This window comes from Notamacropus eugenii, chromosome 1 (assembly GCF_028372415.1).
Source record: "Notamacropus eugenii isolate mMacEug1 chromosome 1, mMacEug1.pri_v2, whole genome shotgun sequence".
Lineage (NCBI taxonomy): Eukaryota > Metazoa > Chordata > Mammalia > Diprotodontia > Macropodidae > Notamacropus > Notamacropus eugenii.
The window spans coordinates 643,474,664-643,495,024 of NC_092872.1; the positions used below are offsets into that span (position 1 = coordinate 643,474,664).

The following is a 20,361-nucleotide window of genomic DNA, read 5'->3' on the forward strand; positions in this document are numbered from 1 at the left end:
TTTTATGTTTCATTACTTAGACCCTGCTCTAATTTTTTTGTCGCTGCTAATCTCTGTACCTTTTCTAATTTTATATGGATACCATAGGCATTCCATTCTTATGCAAATTTATGTAATCTTTTAATTGATCATTCTTAGTTTGTTTTAGCTAAATTAAAGAATGAATTAATCTCCAAACTTTTCAAGATTTTATGATTTTTTTGCCATACTGTAGCTATTTTATTTTATGCCTCTGGATTTGTCATCAGATTTCAAGATCATGTTAAAAATTGAGTAAAAAATTATGAAATATTCAAAACATGTATAAAGGCTTCCAAGGAGAAAATGGAAAATATTTTCTGTATCTTCATAGTAGGAACTGTTGACTAATATTGTAGAATTAAGTACGTGAATAACAATGGATCTTTTATCCTTTTCCTTTGACCTTTTTGGGATATTATTTTCTTTTAATAAGATTTTATACAAGAGCCACACGGCACTTCTTGCAAATTTCTCATGTATATGGAAAGGAGATAGGACTTATTCTACTTTTTTCATGAAGTTATTGTTATCCTTTAGGGACAGTCTGACTTCAGGAACTGAAGGAAATACTTTTTGGATTTTTTTTTTCTCTTAGGCTCAGGTTTCATTGAGGACCTTTTAAGCTAAATACATCAGTGAAATCAGGTAATTTTACAGTTCTAGGGAAAGGTCTTTTAAGTTCTGGCTGCTTTCATTTTTAGTTTTAGCAGCTATATAGTATGAGCAACAATTGAAAATTGTATTATAAAATTTTAGCGCTAACATGACCTAAGTCTGATTTCTTTAAATGGATTACAGATGTCTCTGAACTGAAACTGATGTTTAAGAACTGTGAAGATAGAGGAATAAGATGGGAAATACTGAGCTCCCCACCTCTGATAGAGATTCAAGAGGACAGTGTTCAGTTAAACTGGTTCACCAAGGAGTCATGATGGGGAAAAGAGGAGAGAATGGCTAAAGGAATTGGAAGTCATGATGAGGATGAATAATAGAATTTTGTATGGGAAGACAGGTGGGAGGCTAAAATAGGCCAATGGTCAGAGAAGGGCATTTTAGAATTCTTTAATGTAGGTGGTACATTTGTGGGTGATGGATAGACCATAATCATTTTAGTGTATAACTGAGGTGGGGTGGATAAGTAGATCATGGTAAATGAGTAGGTTGAGGAACTACTAATTGATTAATATCTTTGAGAGAGAGTTAATATGTATATTGAAGTTCCCTAGTATGAGGGCAGGGGTTGAGGAGGCGAGAAAAATTGAGAGCCATATACTGAACTAATTGAGGAAGGAAGGCACATGACCTTGGGTTATAATGGGGAAGTAGGAATGATTGTCAAGTACCTCAGTGGAGGAAAGGTTACTGAATGAGCAATGAACAATATATATTTGGTTGAGCTAACGTGGAAATCACCCATGGAGGATCTTTTAATTCTCTTCTTGCATCTTAACCATTTCCTAGGTTCTAACTAGTTTCAATTACATTTGATAATTTTAGTAGTGTGTGCATGTCACCTGTTACTGATACTTTGCCTAGTTTGTATACTTGTTCCAAAAGTATTTCTCTAAAATTTTAATTTGTTTTTTGGTGTGTTCTGAGAACATGTATTAGTTTTCTTCCCTTTTTTTTTGGGATGATAATCTTTTTATAATTGGCCTTGGTTAATAAGCCTTATATTTTCTTAACATTGTACAGATTTTCACTTACATTCTAGATCCATTGCCAATTTTATATATTAAGATTGGTATTGTTTAGGTGTTCTCCCCGTTATACTTTGACTTCAGGATGCCAGTCAAAATACTCAAAATACTGAGCTTCAGCTTTTTCCTTGATAGTTTTATACTTGATGTGTCTTGCCTGGAGAAGACCATATTTATAAGTATCATACTTATCCTCTGGATTCAGTTTCAAAGCCTCTAGAAGAATAGACATTCTTCCCTGGATCATATTAAGAATTTTATACTTAAACAAATCTAAATGGAATTTTGATATTGTTGGCTAAAGTTTCCATGGAATGAAGTAGCTACTTAATAATGTGCTTTTCAGTGAAGCTCTATAACTTGATGTGAGCTATGTAAAGCAAGTGATTAATGTGATGTTTTAGTAGGACTCCTTATTTGATTTGAAAACCATACTTAAATTCTATTTAGGAGTAATAATGATTCTATGTAGGAAGAACCATAACATTTAAACTGTTCCTTGAATGTGCCCCAATTTATATTTGTTCTTGAAATTATCGTTGTATACAAAATATACTAGCATTCTCCTTACTGTTGGTTTTATTTTTTTATTACTTGTATGTAACGTGCTCACGGTTTTATTTTTTATTACCTGTATGTGACTCAGAACCAAGTCTAAGCCTTTGTGATAATGAGTAAAGGCAGTGTAAATGTTAGTCCTTTTGAGTGGTTTGTTCAAGAACCAGTAAATTGATAGACCTTTAGGCTTTTTGTTATATACTTTTTTTACCTCATCCAATATATTTTCTTTATAGGGTTTAAAAAAGTAATATAAACTGTGAATCCTTTGTGTAAAGCAGTGCTTCTTAAACTTTTCTACTTGTGACCACATCAACACTTCTTAAACTGTGAGTTTGAGACCCACAGTTATAAAGAACCACTGAAAGTATGCAGCTATTTAATTGGCCTGTGTTTGTAAAAATCACTAGTGTTGTCTTTGGGCAATAAATATGTGATTCCTTCTGTTAAGAAATATTGCATTATGTTTATATTCTAAAGAAACCAGTAAAATGCTTTGCAAATAATTCCTGTGGCACTATGAAGTGTTAGAGCTAATGTTTATAGATTTTATATGTATTTGTTACTTTTTAGTTTCTAAGAGAAATTAGACTTCTTACCACTTCCCTTGTTGTTCATTATTTTAATATTATGCAATTTTTCTGATTTAGAGACCAGAAATTTTCTACATCTTTCTTTGGAAGTTTCCTCAAATTTCTTGATGTGATGCATTTGTAGCATAATTTTTGATTGATTTTCAGTTGCTTTCTTCTTTTGCCCTACTTTGACCCATGTATCTCCTTATCCTGTTCACCTTGGCTTTCAGTTGTTGATAAAGAGTATGAAGAATTTTTTAAAAGCCTTCTCCTCCCCTTCCCCCCACTCCATTTCCTTTCTTCATGTTTGTTTTGTTAGGCATACATTTAATTGGGTAATATGGTGTCAGAATTTTCTACTGCACTAAATTTTGATATAATGTGTCAGTGTGTTTCTAGAGGTCTTCGGTAGTTTTCTTGAACTGCTTCTGTCATGGTACTTTTTGATACCTGTCCTTAAGACATAATTTTCCTTGATGGCTCATCCTTTCTTACTAGTCCTTACCATCACAACTTCTGCAACATGTTCTATTGTGTATGTATTCTGAAATGGTTTTATATTCTGTCAAATATTACAAAATCACAGAATTTGAGAGTTGGAGGGATGTTAACTATGAGCAAGGAATCACCAGCTACTGTTACTCTTCTTACTCTGCTCGTTAGCTTAATGATCTCTTACATGATAGCTGCTTCTTCTTTTTTTAATGTTTCCTTCTGTGGAGAATAAGCAGCTTCTTTCTTAGAGCATGCAGCTTTCAGGAATAGCCAGTCGAACATCTCTTTTTAAGCTCTTACTTGTACAGCTGTCCTTTCCCTTCCTTTTCCTCCTTATTATAATCTTCCCATTCTCTGTTATCCTGACAGGGATCAAGTCTTTTCTCTTCTTCACCCCTTTTGTGATTTACCTCTTTGAAGTCTTGCTTCTGTTTCCTTTTAAAAGAACTCTTCCTTTTCCCTTACTACTTGGAGAAGGGAGAGGTGTTGTAATCTCTTCTCTTTTAAGGAGATGGGAGATGGGTCTGCAGATAAGTCACTTCAACTGTGGCAGAAATACAAACATTGAACACTTTGACCTTCCCTGACTTTTCATAACAATTGAGATTTTTGCGGTCAATTTTTGTCACAACACAACCACTCCAATTCCTTTTGTGCAGGAATTGCCCAATTAGAGCTCTAAACCCTACTCTTCAGCCTTGAATCACTCTTCTTGGTTTCACTAATTTGCCTACCCAAAAATCCATTTTGCTTTTTGTTCCACTTATTTGACTTACTTATTTTGTCTCCTTATTCTTCTTAAGATTACCTCTTCATGTTTTATTCGTTAAACCTACTTTGATATTCCTTAATCTTTTTTGATTATTTCACAGAAATACAGAATTGCATAGAAAAGAAAAGTTTTTCATTCAGGCATTAGGAATATGCATGTAAATACTTTATTATTAATGTGTACATACTTTATATTTTAAAATAAAATCACAATCTGTCTTGCTCTCATTTTATTGTTTATTTTCTTTAGTAAGTTTTGTGTTTTAGTCATATGAATTAAGTTAAAGCATATTTAATTGCTAAGCATTTTATGATTATATGTTCTCATTTAAAATGTATATTTTAGTAGCAAATGGACTAATAGATACTAAAATGATGGAGCTGAGGATGGTAAAGCTTACTATTTGGGAATTTAAAGAATAACTACGAAAGAAAGAAATTTGTCATTTATTTATGAAGGTCAGAGTAGAGAAAAGACAACTGATAATGCTGTGAAGGGAAAAAAATACAATAAGTGTCCATAGAATTAATAAAATCTGAAAAAAGTAGAAAAACATGGATTAACTGCCTGAAGTGAAATTAGATCACATTCATATATGCATAATTAATAAAAGAGAAAAAGAGGAAAAAGAACATAGAAAATATACATTACATAGAAGGTGCTCCCAAGTTGCTCAGAATAATATTAAGCTTAATATTCATTCCTCTTCAGGTATCACATCACCAGCATCCTCACTAAGGACTAGTGTACAGTAGTAACTGTAGGGATAACTCTTGCTCCTTGAAATTCAAGGCTTGCCACCTTTCTAGTACTCAGCTGAGCATACTCATACATAATCAGTATGTAGGGCCTTCACGTTTCAGTGCTCTCTCATTTTTTTGGTTGAAACTAGGCACCTGTATAAATGAAATCATGGGCAAATTGCCCCTGAGAAGAAATTTAGGGCCAGTGAGTTGCTTCATTTTACATTATCCTCAGTGACATCTATTAGATTAAAGCTTTTTAATAAAGACTTATGAGAAATTTATGAAGCTTCAATTTCTTTGTTTCTCTTTTAATCGCTGGAAATTTATCTGTCTACATGCCTATTCTTTACAAGTGAAGTCTCTTTTTGTTTTGATAAATGATAATAGTAATAGTTTTCCATGAAAATATCCTTGTAATTTTAGTTTATCTACAGTGCTAATTAATTTTATTATTTTACTTTAGGTCAATTGCAAAAGAGCTTGCAGACTGGCTTATTAGCAACAATGTTGTTGAGCATATATTTGGACCAAATTTACATATTGAGGTTTGTTTTAGAAAAATCACTTGGTTTTTGATAATCTTGGTACATAAAAGCAGTTTGTATATTGAACATATGTATCCTTGTTTTACAGATTATCAAACAGTGCCAAGTAATTTTGAATTTTTTGGCAGCAGAAGGACGACTAAGTACTCAGCACATAGATTGCATTTGGGCTGCAGCACAGGTAAAGAAATTATTGGCCAAATTAAAGAAAACTTTAAAGTATTTTATTAGTATCCATTACTGTTTTTGTTCTACCTTGTAATTTTTCTTTATGCTAAGGAATTTTTATTGCTCTTTTGTTTTTACTTTGTGAAAATTCCTCCAATATTCCCTCTCCTTTTCCTTCTCATAGACATCCCAAATTAATATTTTTTAAAAGGAAAAAAAGAAGATGAGGAAAAAAAATCGCTGAAACTATCACACTGAAATTTGGAACATATATGAAGTGTTCCACATGTGTACCTTCTACCTCTTCAAAGGAATGTCTTCTAATATCTCATTTTTTCTTTCAAGTCATGCTTATTCAATTTTGCAACATTTGCTGCACCTGTTATTTTTTTTTAAATACTTTCCAAATTAGTGATACCCATTTGTGACTTCTTAGTCTATTTTCATTGTGTTTGTTGGATATTTGTTGCACATACATTTAGTTTTTGAGCTTTAGTTAAGCTTTGAAGGAATATTCTAAGATGCCTAGTGAGTGGGGGAGTATATTATAGTCATGGAGGACATCTTATGCAAAGGCATAAAGAAGGGATGTGGAATGTTGTTTTGAAGGAACATCAAGAAGTTCAGTTTATCTAGAATAAATGTAATATATAATAAAGGTAATTTGGAGTGAAGATGAGAATGTCTTTAAATGCCATTAAGAGTAGTTTATATTTTTGGAGGCTATAGGGAGCCACTGGTGTTTCTAAGTATATCTACAGGAAAATCACTATTCCAACAGTATTGAGAATAGTTTGAAGAAGAGAAAGTCTTGAGTCAGGGAGACTAATTAGGATGCTATTAGGAGGTAGTATTTTAGGTAGGAAGAGATATAACTTTGTAGCATTCAGTTTTGATTGTTTTGTGGTAGTTCTTCCTTTTCACATCGTCATTGTGGCACAGTGAATAGATACTTGGCCTTAGAGTCAGGAGGACCTGAGTTCAAATGTGATCTCAGACACTTACTAGTTTTACGACTGCAGGCAAGTTATTTAGCCCTTTTTGTTTTAGTTTCCTCACCTATAAAATGATCTGGAAATGGAAATGGAATCTGGAAAAGGTACTCTTGTATCTTTGCCAAGAAAACCTCACTTGAGGTCACAAAGAGTCAGACACAATTGAAACAAACTGAATGAAGTAGTAAAACTTGCCTTACCAAAAGGATGATAATTTCCTCTGTAGAAATAGAGGAATTCAGAAGAGTCGCTCTTAAAGTGACTCAATCTGACAATATATTACAGTCATTAAATATTTATTTAGCACCTGCTGTATGCCAGATGCTGAGTACGCAAACGCAAAAAATGAAGCAATCCTTACTTATAGTTGAGTTTAGATTCTAATGGAGGAGATAAGCAGGTATAAATTATGTGTGTATGTGTGTGTATACATATACATAGCACACTAGATATTGTGGATCAAGTAAAGCTTCATGCAAAAGATACTATCTAAGGTACATCTTAAAGAAAGGTACTTCATGAGGTAGTGGTAAGGAAGGCTTGCATTCCAGGCAGGGGCATAACTACTGCTGAGTTCCTTCTGGGCCCCCCATTTTGGAGTCAGTCCCAGAGTGACCATGCTTCATTTCCTTCTGACTGTATTTCTGACTCTGCAGACATTGACATCTATTCTGTTACTTTCTCCTCTTCCTCCCAAATTTTTCAGCTCCCTTTTATATATTGTCTTTCCCCATTACAGTTTAAGCACTGTAAGGACATGAACTATCTTTCTACTTGCGTTTATATCCCCAGCATTTATCACAGTGCCTGGCACATAGTAATCTTGTTGCCTGCCTGCCAATGCAAAGGCAGAGTGATGAGACATGGAGTGTTCTGAGTGAAAAACAGAAAGAAGTCCAGTTTCGTTGAATCTCACTATAGGAGAGAGTATGATCCAGTGAATTTGGAAAGTAGGTTTAGGCCAGTATATGTGGGCCTAAATGCAAAGCAGAGAAATTTACATTTTATTCTAGAGCCAATAGGAAGCCACTACAGTTGGTTAAATAGAGGTGTGATATGGTTAAATGTGTGTTTTAAGGAAAATTACTTTTTAGCAAAATGTAGGATTTATTGAAACAGGGAGACACTTGAAAGTAGACAGATCCAGTTAAGAGACTCTTGCAATAATATAAGTCTAGACTTAGGTTGTAGTTATGTGACTGGAGAGTGGTCAGGTGTGAGAAATGTTGTAAAGGTAGAAAGGGCCAGATTTAGCAACTCATTTAATTTGTGAAGTGAGCAGTAGCGAGGAGGAGTCCAGAATAATGCTCAGATTACAAACCTGAGAACACTGGAAAGATGGTGGCATCTGTGAGAGAAAGAGGACAGTTTGTAAGAGGGGAGAGTTTTAGGGAAGATACGATCAATTGAGATTTAGACATGTTGAGGTTTAGATGTGTCAGCTAGCATTTATCAGGCATCTACTATGTGCCAGGTCCATCTAGTTTAAATTATCCGTTGGTGTCTCAGGACTGAAGCTCAGTGATAAGGTTATCAAGAGAGCAAGTAGAAAGTGAATGAGAGTAGTGTCATGAAAATGTAGAGAAGGAATAGTATACAGGTTGGAAAGGGTGGTCAACTGTAGCTTTTACTTTGAGAAGGATTAAGTAGGAGAAGAGACCATTAGTTTTGGCATTTAAAGAGTCATTGACAACTTTTAATAGCTTAGAAGAACATTTTAACACAACTTGGTGGTTGGTAATCTTTAACTACCATAATTTTGATTGGTTCTAAAATGTGAACCATGTCAACTTCAAATGAAGAAAGACTGAGTGAAGGAACCAGATGAAGAATATGAACATGAAAATGGTGATTATTTTGACTCCTGCACCAAGACCAGGTTGAGAGAGAAGGTTCTGCCATTGCTGGAGAAGATACTCTGGGATTCAAGTCTCTGTGAGGCCAGAGGGAAAAAGTTTGAGAAAAAGTAATCTGGGATTAAGGGAAGTTTGTTTACCAGGAAATAAGAATTCCAAAGGGTATAGTGGAAAAGGTGGGCAAGTTTGGATTGATCAATAGGTAGCAGATGAGGATAGGACAGCATATTCCCCTTTGTCTTTTGTCCATTAAGCTAAATATCTCCACTTTTTGTCACACTGTAGAGAACAACCTATATAACATTATCTCCATCTCCTTCATCATCTTGATCTTTGATCTCCAGATTATTTTGTTTAGCTAATCAAGGGTCCCCCACGAAAACTGCATAGATTTCAACTCAGTTTTTCAGATATGTTTTGAGCCAGGGCACACTGTATCAGGATTCTTATCTTAGTCACAGAGTGCCCTCAGAGGCCTTTCCATTGTATTCAATACATCCCTGAATAAAAAAACCCCTCTCAGCCTACAGAAGTAGTCATCTTGCCATTGCTTGAAGACTTCTAGCAATGTAAAAACCACTGCCACTAGAAAGAAAGCCTTTGTACTGTTAGTATACCAAGTCTTATTGTATGGAATTGTTGGCTTTTTGGGATATGCTGTCACATATTTGACTCAGAAGTTTTGTTTTTTTTTAAAATAAACTGACTCTTGTTGTCTAAAACATTATGTTGTCTTATTTGGGATTATTTGCAGGTTAAATAACCACAGAGTCAGTGCCTTTGTCCACATCATTGCTAATCTTGTTAGATAGCATAATGTCAAATCAGGGTACTTCACTGAAGACTTCTCTCTAAATTGACATTGAATCATTAATTACTACTCTTTGCATTTGACGTTTTAACTCTCCTAATCAGGGATCTACTGCGGACTGAGGTTGATATCCATCCTTTGGTGTGTGTGTTTGTTTTTTGTAGGGCCTAAATGCTGAAAATGGCTTTTATATGTTTGCTTCATTTAAGAAAGGAAAAAAATTCTTAATTTTTGGTCCTTACAAAACAATAGGCCATAGATTTGACTCATAGGTAATAGTTTTCAGATTCTTTCTCTAATCTAAATTCCCCATTATTTTATGTACAACCAACTTGAGAGGCTGTCTATATGCTTGGCTGAAATTTAGGTAAGCTTTACATATGTACTTCACCATTCACATGATTTATTGGTCAGGTAATTTTATTGCAGTTGTTCAGCACTCTTTTAATGAAACCAACCAAGCACTTGGTGATTGCTCCTTTCTTTCCTAAATGTTCTCTGACCTTCCCTTGAGAGATATATTCTGTAATTTTGCTTGAAATTGAAGTCCATCTCTGTGGGATAGTTTGTAGACTCTATTCTCTTCCTTTTTTAGGAGGGGAAAAATGGGATATATGCCTTTACATAGTCCCATGGCAATCTGCCTCTCCCGTTCTGCACAATCTCATTCTGAACAAATCTTTTTAAAAACCCAAGTTAGTTGATGAGTTCCTTATATAGCCACATCAGTCACTTTAGAACAGATGTTCTTAACTTTTTTTGTTTCATGAACCCCTTATGTGTAGTCTGTTGAAACCCTTTTCAGAATAATATTTTTAAATGCATGAAGTAAAATACATAGGAATAAAAGGAAAGCCAATTATAATGAAATGACTTATCAATTTTTTATACAGTTCGCTGATCCCAGCTTTTCTTTTGTTCTCTGCTTTGTAATTTTTACTTTATTCCTCTCCTTCTCCTCTTCCCCCCCCAAAGTCTACAATAAAGTGTGGATATATATAATATATACATACATACATCCATCATATCTACAAACATATATATATATATATATATATATATATATATATATATATATATATATACACACTCATACACCACACTATGTAAGACTGTACTATGCTTATTTCCTCCTATCATCTGTTTCTCTGAAAGTGGATAGCATCTTCCTTCAAAAGGTCAAGTCTTTCCATATTTTTCTAAATCATCTAAGCTCATCATTTCCTGTATCACAATAATATTCCTTTCTGAATTCAAGCAGCATCTTCCTTCATAGGATTTTTGAGGTTAATTTGGGTTATTTATAATAGAATGACTTGCCTGCTCAAAGTTCTTAGAACAGTACTGCTATTACTATATACAATGTATTTTTGGTTCTGCTCATTTTATTCTTCCTTATTTCATGGCAGTCTCTCCATGCTTTTCTAAAATCATTGAGCTCATCATTTCTTATAGCAGAGTAATATTCCATCTTGAAACATACACTACAGTTTGTCTAGCCCGTTCCCCAATTGACAGGTATCCCCACAATTAAGAATAAAACTTGCTTGTTTTAATAATAAAATTATGAAAAATATATTAATAGTGACATTTATTTTAAAATTTATAATAGTAATAAAATTTTTAACAACAAAATATATAATAAAAATTTATTTTAACAATGAAAACAGAGACAAATGACTATGCTCATCAAAACAACAAAAGAAATCCCTTTTGGATTAAAAGAAATTAATTTGTTCTAACCAGTATATAAGTATTGAGGATACAACCCATTGAAATCTGAGGTAAATGAAAGATTATGGTTTAGTTTTCCTCTCTGTCATGCATGAATTGATTAGCTGTTTTTTTCTGTGGTGCCTATATTTTTCATCCTAGCAGCGCATTTCTGTCTTGGAGGATCAGGTAGTATACTTTTTGAAGGATGAAATTATTATTAAGACAAGTCAGTAAATTATTAGGTGCTTTCATTTCCAGCAGGTGTCTGTAAAAAAATGAAATTCCTCATCACTACTACATCTTGCTACCATGCTGGCCTTGTAGATCTGTTTCTTAAAACTCTTCATTTCTTTTCTCTGTTGTCCAGATTACCTTTTTCATACCATATGACACTATCACTTATTTCTTTCACCATTGATCTTTACAAAGTATGTGTAACAAATATATATTATGCATATATGTGTACACATACACGCCAATACATGTTAAAACAATTTTTTGAAGTTTTCAGTTCCAAATTCTATCCCTCTCCTAATCTCTCCTTGAGGCATTAAGCAATCAGATATGGATTATACATGTGCAATCATGTAAAATATTTCCTATTAGTCATTTTGTACAAAAAGACTCAAAAAGAAAAAGAATGAAAGTGAAAAAACACATGCTTCTGTTTATATTCAAACAATGTCAGTTCTTTCTCTGGAAATGGATGGTATGCTTCATCATTATTCCTTTGGGATTGTTGTGGATTATGCTATTGCTGAGAATAGCTAAAGCCTTCACAGTTGTTTATCGAAAAATATTGCTATTACCTTGTACAGTGTTCTCCTGGCTTTGTTCACTTTGCATCCGTTTATGTAAGTCTTTCCAGGTTTTTCTGATGTCATCCTGCTTGTCATTTTTTATAGCACAATAATATTCCATTACAGTCATATACCACAGCTTATTTAGCCATTCCTCACTTGATGGGCCTCTCTTTGATTTCAAATTCTTAGCCACCATAAAAAGAACTGCTTTAAATATTTTTGTACAGATGGATCCTTTTACCTTTTTTTGGGTGTCTTTGGGACATAGACTTAGTTGTATTGTTGGATCAAAGGGTATGCGCAGCTTTGTAGCCCTTTGGGTATAGTTCCAAATTGCTCTTCATAATGGTTGGATCAATTCACAACTTCACCAATAGTGCATTAATGTCCCAGTTTTCCCACATCCCTTTGAATGTCTATCATTTTCCTTTTTTGGCCTGTTAGCCAGTCTGGTAGTTGTCAGGTGGTACCTCAGAGTTGTTTTAATTAGCATTTCTCCAATCAGTAGTGATTTACAGCACCTTTCATATGATTCTAGATTTGATTTCTTTGTCTAAATACTGCCTGTTCGTATCCTTTTGACTATTTATCAACTGGGGAATGACTTGTATTCTTAAAAAATTGACTGAGTTCTCCCTATGTGTTTGAGAAATGAGGTATGACTCAGACATTTAAAGCTCATTTTCCGATACCCTAGTTTTTCACTTATTTTTCTTTTTGGAATTGAGGAAAATTAATATTGGATTGTATTATTTATTGTCAATATTTCTATATGAATCCATCTGCGTCTTCCGACCCCCTAGCCTCTGAAGGTTAGGTAAATTTTAAAAGGTATTCTATTTAAAAGGTAATCTATTCCTAGCCCCTAAGGATTCTACCTGGGCAGGTTGTGTGTGTGTGAGTGTGAGTGTGAGTGTGTGTGTGTGTGTGTGTGTGTGTGTGTGTGTGTGTGTGTATGTGTGTATGAGAGAGAGAGAGAGAGTATGTGGGTGGGTGTGGGTGTGGGTATGGGTGTCAGTTGCAATAGGCTAGTTCCTCCTCCCCCCCATCCCCCAGGGATATGTCTTTTTTCTTTGCTACTCCCCTCATCAAGATTTTGGGTGACCTGCTCTGGAAAAGGGACACCAAGCTAGTAAAAGCCTGGTTAAGATGGCTTATGTTTGTCTGGCCACGTTTGCTAGAGGCAAGCTGGGTTTCATAGACAAGCTAATATTCTGTTCCTTAAGTGCCAGAAAGTGGAACATCAGCTGCATTTCAAAGCTATTTCCCCTAGTTGTACATTGACCTGAGATCAATCTTTCCCAGTAATGAAGTAATGAGAAGAACTTCGAACTCTTGGACCACATTCTCAGTTAAATGCCCACCCCTGAAGGCTGCCTTGTATTTGCTAGGGGAGGTCCAAATGATGTGTAATGCAGTCAAAAAGGAAGGCATACCTCAGTATAAAAAAAGAAATGGGTCAGCTCCTGATTGGAGTTTTTGGCATAAATGCAAGTGTGCCATTGACCTGTCCTTTATTAATAAATTGCATGCACTGTTAAGAATTTATACTCCACTTGGAGAAATGACCTCTTTTTATTTATTGAGTGAATTTTACATGCTGTAGAAGTAATGTTGAAAATACTATCTATACATTTAAGATATTTAGTTTCTTTACCAAGCCTTCCTAATCTTTATTAGTTTTTTCTGAATTCCTTTTCCCAACTATGATTTGTACCTTCTAGACTCACCAGAAGTATGTAGTAGTATTTCTCATCAGGGAGTCAAACTTGTCTCTTTTCTATATTGATCTCTCTGATCTGATACTTTTTTGGGGTTCCCCTTCTTACTGATTCATACAGGCATATTTATATGTTTTATGACAGGTAGTTTTTTGTCTTTAGAAGTTTTAGTTCTCTTCTCTTTGGGTAGAATTTTATGTGCTGTGCTTCCTAGGAGTATTAATTATCGGGGAGAGATTATAAGTGTTGGATATAGAAGAAGATAAGCTATGAGTTACAGATAGCATCAGCAAAAAGACTAAATTTTCTCTCCTTATATCCCTGGTCTCTGTTATTGAAACTTATTTTATGAAACCTAGTTGATTAGGACTATTGTAGAGGAGAATTGAGCTTCTTTGTAGAAGCAGCAAGTTCAGAAGTCATGTTTCTATAATCTTTTCCACTAAAGTTGTCTTTATTGGTTTTCCACTGTTATATAAAACAGAGGCTATTTCTCTCTTTTCCTTAGAATTGAATATTTATTTTCCAGTATTAATAGAAAACTTAAATTTTGCAAGTAAACCACATTAACATAAATCATTTTAAAAACCTAGAATGTTATAGAAATGTTTGTTGATTAAGATGACAATTTGTACTATTTGGTGAATTAATTGCTTGTAGCTTACCTTGAATATGATTAAATGTGACCTGGCCACAAAGTTAACCTTTGTTCAGTGAACATATCTTTTGAATTGTACGTTCTAGCTTTGACTACATGTCTATCATTTAGGGATAGGTAGAGGAGATTACAGTAGTTTCCAGATCCTTCTTTGGAAAGTCTGAGAACTGTGAATAAATAGTAACTATTTCAGTTTGAAATAGAGGGGCAGCAGGACTAATCTTGGCAGCAAATTTTGCTACTAAAGGACTGATTTCAAATTTATCTAGGGATTTGCATAAATAGAGCCATTTCTGTGAATAAATTCATATCAAAAGGATATGAATAAGCACTTTTCAAGAGAAGAAATGCCAGTTATTAACAACCACCTGAAAAAAGTCTCAGAACACTAATAATAGCAAAGTTACATTTGAAAAACTAAGGTTTCATTTTAAAACACTTCAGATTCACAAAGGTGACAGACAAAAGGATAAAATGAAAGTTGTTGGAGAGATGGCATGTAAGGCACTGTTGGTTGAGCTGTGAATTGGTTCCAAAAGCCATTTGGAACTACATTCCAAAGTCATTGAACTTGGTGTTCCTTTTGACCTAGTGATGCCACTATTATACTTCCAAGGAAATAGACAAAGTACCAATTTGTAGAAAAATTTTGTGGCACTTTTTATTGCAAGAAAAAATTGGAAACAAAGGAAGTGCCCATTAATTGGGAATGACTGCGCAAATTATATATTATATGAACATTTATTTGACATGACACAATTTATTTGACATGTTGAAAGGGGGACAGATTCTCAGAAAACCCAGAAAGACTTCTGTGAATTAATGTAGACCGAAGTGAATAGAACCAGGAGAACAATTTATACGTTGACTAGGATAATGTAAAAAAAAAAAACAAACAATTTTGAAAGAATTAAGAACTCTGAATAATGCAATAGCCAGTCATGACTTAAGAAGACTGATCATGAAGCTTGCTTCTCACATTTTAGGAGAAAAGTGATAGGTGTAGAATAAGAAATCACCCTACTCAAATCTCCCCAAAAAGAAAGTACTAGAAATATTGGTACAAATTCACATTTTATACATCAGCATATGGTGTTGGATACAATTTTTTAAAAGCCTTTAAAAAATTTTTTTTATCTGTGCTTTCTTTTTGATCTGATAGAGCCATCATTATAATAAAAAGAAAACTATTAATAAAACATTGACAGTATTGGATTCTTAGTATCTGTATTCTAAATAATTAAAAAATTTCAAAAGCCTCTTGGCTTCAGCTTTTCAGTAATCCTTGAAATTCTTGATTTCTTTTCATTCTAGATTTTATCATAGTGTAAACCCTCAGAGAATTTTCTCTCTAATAATGCAAAAAGCAGAAAAAAGAATCTTAACATGCATTATTTTCATAGGTATCTATATCTACTTACCCAGTAAAGATTAAGGTGATATTGCCTGCATTAAATATGCTACCTTTTTACTTAACACAATTTTCTATTTTCATAACGCACATTTTGGTTTGATTTTGGTATTTAACTAAATTATTTTTTATATGTGTTAATAAGATAAATTTATCAAGAGTTAAATATATTAGCATTTCATAAAATTGTAACAAGCCACTTGTAACAAGTACATCATTTTTATTATGTTAAGATAATATTTTTTTTGGTATGTATAATTTTACTTTTAGATATATAGAGCCTAGAATTTAATAGGTATTTGAAATTAATTTATTCAGTAATCATAGTTATTTGATTGAATTTGGTTATTTGGCTATATTCATTTATTCCACGCTTGAAAAGATACGTGAATGCTCCTTTACCGGCATGTAGTAAATTCAATGATCAGTATATGTTTTCCAGTTAATTTATTAGTAATATTGTCATATCCTGTATTAATGTATTTTTTCTTTATTTACTTTTTTGTTTTCCAGTTGAAACATTGTAGTCGGTACATACATGACTTGTTTCCTTCCCTCATCAAGAACTTAGATCCTGTCCCACTTAGACATCTCCTTAATCTTGTTTCAGCTCTTCATCCAAGTGGTCATACTGAACAGGTAAGACATTTTTTAAAATTGCCTTTAGAGAAAGGGAAAAAAAAATGTGTATTTTAATGTCATTGTTTTACCTTGTAACTATTATGTATTTTATTGGATAGAGAGCTGAACTTGGAGTCAGTAAAGCCTGAGTTTAAATCCAGCCTCACACATTACCTAGGTCTTACTGACTCAGCTCTCTATCAGTTCTCTCAGTTCAGCTCTCTATCCAATAAAATTACCCCTATTTTACAGAAGTGATTCACTTCATCTCTGATTATGTAAAATAGGAGTAATGATAACAACATCCAGGATTGTAGGGAAATTAAAATGAGATAATATTTCTAAAGTGTTTTTCATACCTTAAAGTGCTAAATAAATGTTGGCTATTACTAGTAAAAGCAGTTATTGTGAAGATTCTATAAGCTCCATCAGATTGGGTGCTTAGCAGAAAAAAGTTTAAGGATTCCTGTCTAAAGTTATCCATAGCAACTGAACTTGTAGATACCTATTTTGAATGTATGACTGACTTTTAAGTTTTTATGCTGTTTAAAAAACTAAGTTCATACTTTCCTTTCACTTTTATAGACCTTATATTTGGCATCTATGCTTATTAAAGCATTATGGAATAATGCACTAGCAGCTAAGGCCCAACTTTCAAAACAGAGTTCTTTTGCATCTTTACTCAATACTAATCTCCCTATGGGAAATAAGAAAGGTAAGGAAAAATAATTTATACCTTAATGTTTCAGAGCAAAGGGATTTTTAGATTAAAAGTTTCCTTGCTTCTTGAACTAAATTATAAATTGAAGATCGATTTTGCATGGGATACAACATTGAATGTATATAAAGTGATTAATAAATTAGGGCTTTATGTTTTTGGTATACTGGTAAAATAAAATTTTAGAATCATCAGTATTTTATCCTCCCAACTTCCCCCTTTGCACAGATATTGATACTTTGCTTAAAAAAAAAATCTTGGAAGATGAAGTTGTGTTTGGAAGCACTTTTGAGAGTAGAACATATATAATATTCTCTTTCTATATTTCAAAGGTTTCTGTGAGGCATCAACTATTCTGTTTATCTTTTGCAGATATAATATTCAAGGACTTTCTAAACTTTTTCTACATTTTACCCCAATTTTTCTCTCCTGACTTCATATACTACTCTTTTCTTAGGCTTCTCTGTGCAGGCACCCACAACAACTACTGCAGGTGGTGGGGACTTACATTATTGCAGGCTTCCCTACCTGTATCTCTGTTGATTATGTAATATGAACAACTGATATGCTGTACCAAAGAAGCTCAGTCACTTAGAATGTTTCCCTCCTGTTTTTTCCTTTTTCTTCAGAGGAAGAAGAGCTCAGAAGAGCAGCCCCATCGCCTTGTAAGTTGAGTCTTAGACATGCACACCAACATTATTTGTAATTTTTAAAATTAATTGTTTTTTACAGTAACATCTTAAATGGTAGATAAAAATTTGTAGCAGAGTTTGAAGTTTATTTTCAAAGGTAGACACAAGTTATTTTAAGTATAGTCAAGTAATTCTATCAATCTCTATAAAACCATTATAACCATCACCTTTTTTGATTGGACTTAGTTTTAAATCATTTTTAGAAATAACCATTAGATATTTACCTGCTTCTTGATTTTCTTTTTGGGTACTGGCAGAAAGGACAAAATTTGTAGTCATAATCAAAAGATAAAATCTGATAGTTATATTTACATTAATTTAAATAAAAAATAAAAGATAAAATATCTTTAAAATAGGGTCACCTGCAGCTAGTCCTCAAAGCAGTGATAACAGTGATACACATCAAAGTGGAGGCAGTGATATTGAAATGGATGAGCAGCTTATTAACAGAACCAAACATGTGCAACAGCGACTTTCTGACACAGAGGTATGGAAGTAGTCTTGTTTATCTTTAATTTTTTCAGAAATTTCACTTTGATATCTGAAACCTCTTAATGAGATCAGGATGCATGGGCATGCTTGTAATTCTCTTTTTCAGTAATAATCAGTGCTGTCATAAGTCGACTTTTTAAAGTATTTTTTCTTATGAATATAAATTTTATATTTTTTTGTTACAGAAACTTAGTACATGGTAATTCAGGTTTTACATTGCCAAGACAAGCTTTTACTGAAAAAATATAGTTATCATTATTGTTCCTTGATGATTTTGTAGTTTGATTCTCATGTATTTGCTTATATCTTGCAATCCATGTGTATGATTTGATAGACTTGAAAACAATATATTTTAGTGGAAATGTCTATGTAAGGTGGAAATAGACATTTCTTGCATGTTTAAATCATAAGTTAATGACCATCCCCTTTTATAATGTTACCTTTAAAATATTTCATTTTTTACTTTTCTCTAACAAATCTTTTGAAATACAGGAATCCTTACAGGGAAGTTCTGATGAAACTGCCAATAGTGGTGAGGATGGAAGTAGTGGCCCTGGCAGCAGCAGTGGACACAGTGATGGGTCTAGCAATGAGGTTAATTCTAGTCATGCCAGCCAATCAGCTGGAAGCCCTGGCAGTGAAGTACACTCAGAGGACATTGCGGACATGGAAGCTCTCAAAGAGGAAGAGGAAGAAGATGACCATGGCCATGATCCTCCCAACAGCAGTCGTGGTACAGACCTTCGAAATAGAAAGCTTGAATCACAGGCAGCCATTTGCTTGGGAGAATCGCAGGGTCCTGCAGAGAGAAGCGGCCCAAACAATGGAACAGGAAAGGACCTTGTTTTCAACAGTGACTCAGTACCATCAGTTGATAATCGAATCAGAATGCTAGATACCTGTTCACGAACTGAAGACACAGAACATGATATGGCAGGAGAAGTGAGCACTGCTCATATATCACAAGCATCTCAGGATTCTTGCATCACACGTACTGGGGACTTTCTTGGAGAAGCAATTGGGAATGAATTATTTAATTGTCGGCAGTTTATTGGGCCACAGCATCACCACCACCACCACCACCACCATCACCACCACCACCACCACCACCATCACCACCACCATGACCACCACCATGATGGGTAAGTTTATGCTGATGAAATCTATCTTGTAATTTCCTTAATATGATTATGACATAATCATATTCTATTTTTAGTTAGTTTGATTGTTCAGTCTCTAAATTATGCAGACCCTATGGATTTTGAACTTTGAATATATAATCACTTCTTGTCTCTTTGAAGAATGTATAGGAATAGATTTTTTTAAAAAAATAAATCCATTACCAGCTATTTTTGTGAGGTTTTAAGACATTGAAGACATCAGGTTTGAAACTATTGTGAAAATCAAGTTTTTTGGTCACTTGCAGAATTTATCCAAATTATCACAATCTGCAGTATTTCCAGATAATTAAGAGTTTAGAGAAATTCATTATGACTGTTCTTAAATTTGATATTTGAATCATTTTCTTCCTCTTGCAAATAACTTCCCAAGGTTGAATATTCTCCAAATTCTGGTTTTCCTGTACAGAATGTTAAAGAATTTTCATGAATCTATTTGCATTTATATATCCTACCTCTTTACCTCTCCCATCTCATTTTTATTGTTGTACTAGAAGAATTTTTGTATTTGCATGTTTTTAGAATACACTGTCAATTCGAAACAGACATAACCTAGAAATTAAGACAAAAAGGGGAAAAAAACAAAAGGATAGCATACAACACATTTTTCTTTTTTGGTATACTGCCTAATTTCTACTAAATTTGTCTTGATTTCAGTTAGGCCTTGAACTTATTAAGGTACTAGCAATTTTCTGATTATGCTTGTAAATTAGAATACACTCCAAATGTTTACATAAATTAAGTGTAAGTATTGCATATCTATAAGCAAAAAAAAGAAAAAAAGCTAATTTCTCTTGTAAGTTTTTTCGTTTTTTGAATTCCTAACTAGTTATCACTAAGCATTGCCTAAAACTTATTTTTAAACTCACTTTTTAAAGGAAGCCAGATGATTTATGTAGGTTTGATAAAATAAATGTTTCAGACATTCATAACTTGTTAGCAGTTCATTTAACTAAACTTTTAAAAACTTCTGTACATGTTTGTTGAATCAAAATTTTCCAACTGTGTAGGTGTTAAAATTTGCACTAAAATCTTCACAGTGAAGGGTGTGAGCTTTGGAGTAAGAAGTGAAAACAATTGAAATGAGTAAACGTTTTCCTTATCTGTAT

General features: G+C 33.5%; 1 protein-coding gene across 7 annotated transcripts in view; it reads left to right on the forward strand.

Moving 5' to 3' along the window:
• The window catches only part of USP34 (ubiquitin specific peptidase 34), a 312,662-nt gene that overhangs the window by 110,601 nt on the left and 181,700 nt on the right, over positions 1 to 20,361 (forward strand). For all 7 annotated transcript variants that reach the window (XM_072635468.1, XM_072635471.1, XM_072635470.1 and 4 more), the window contains 7 exons: positions 5,331 to 5,412; positions 5,501 to 5,593; positions 16,065 to 16,190; positions 16,758 to 16,887; positions 17,520 to 17,555; positions 17,939 to 18,069; positions 18,567 to 19,216. In XM_072635468.1, coding sequence (XP_072491569.1) covers positions 5,331 to 5,412; positions 5,501 to 5,593; positions 16,065 to 16,190; positions 16,758 to 16,887; positions 17,520 to 17,555; positions 17,939 to 18,069; positions 18,567 to 19,216 — 1,248 coding nt within the window. The remainder of the gene's footprint in view (positions 1 to 5,330; positions 5,413 to 5,500; positions 5,594 to 16,064; positions 16,191 to 16,757; positions 16,888 to 17,519; positions 17,556 to 17,938; positions 18,070 to 18,566; positions 19,217 to 20,361) is intronic.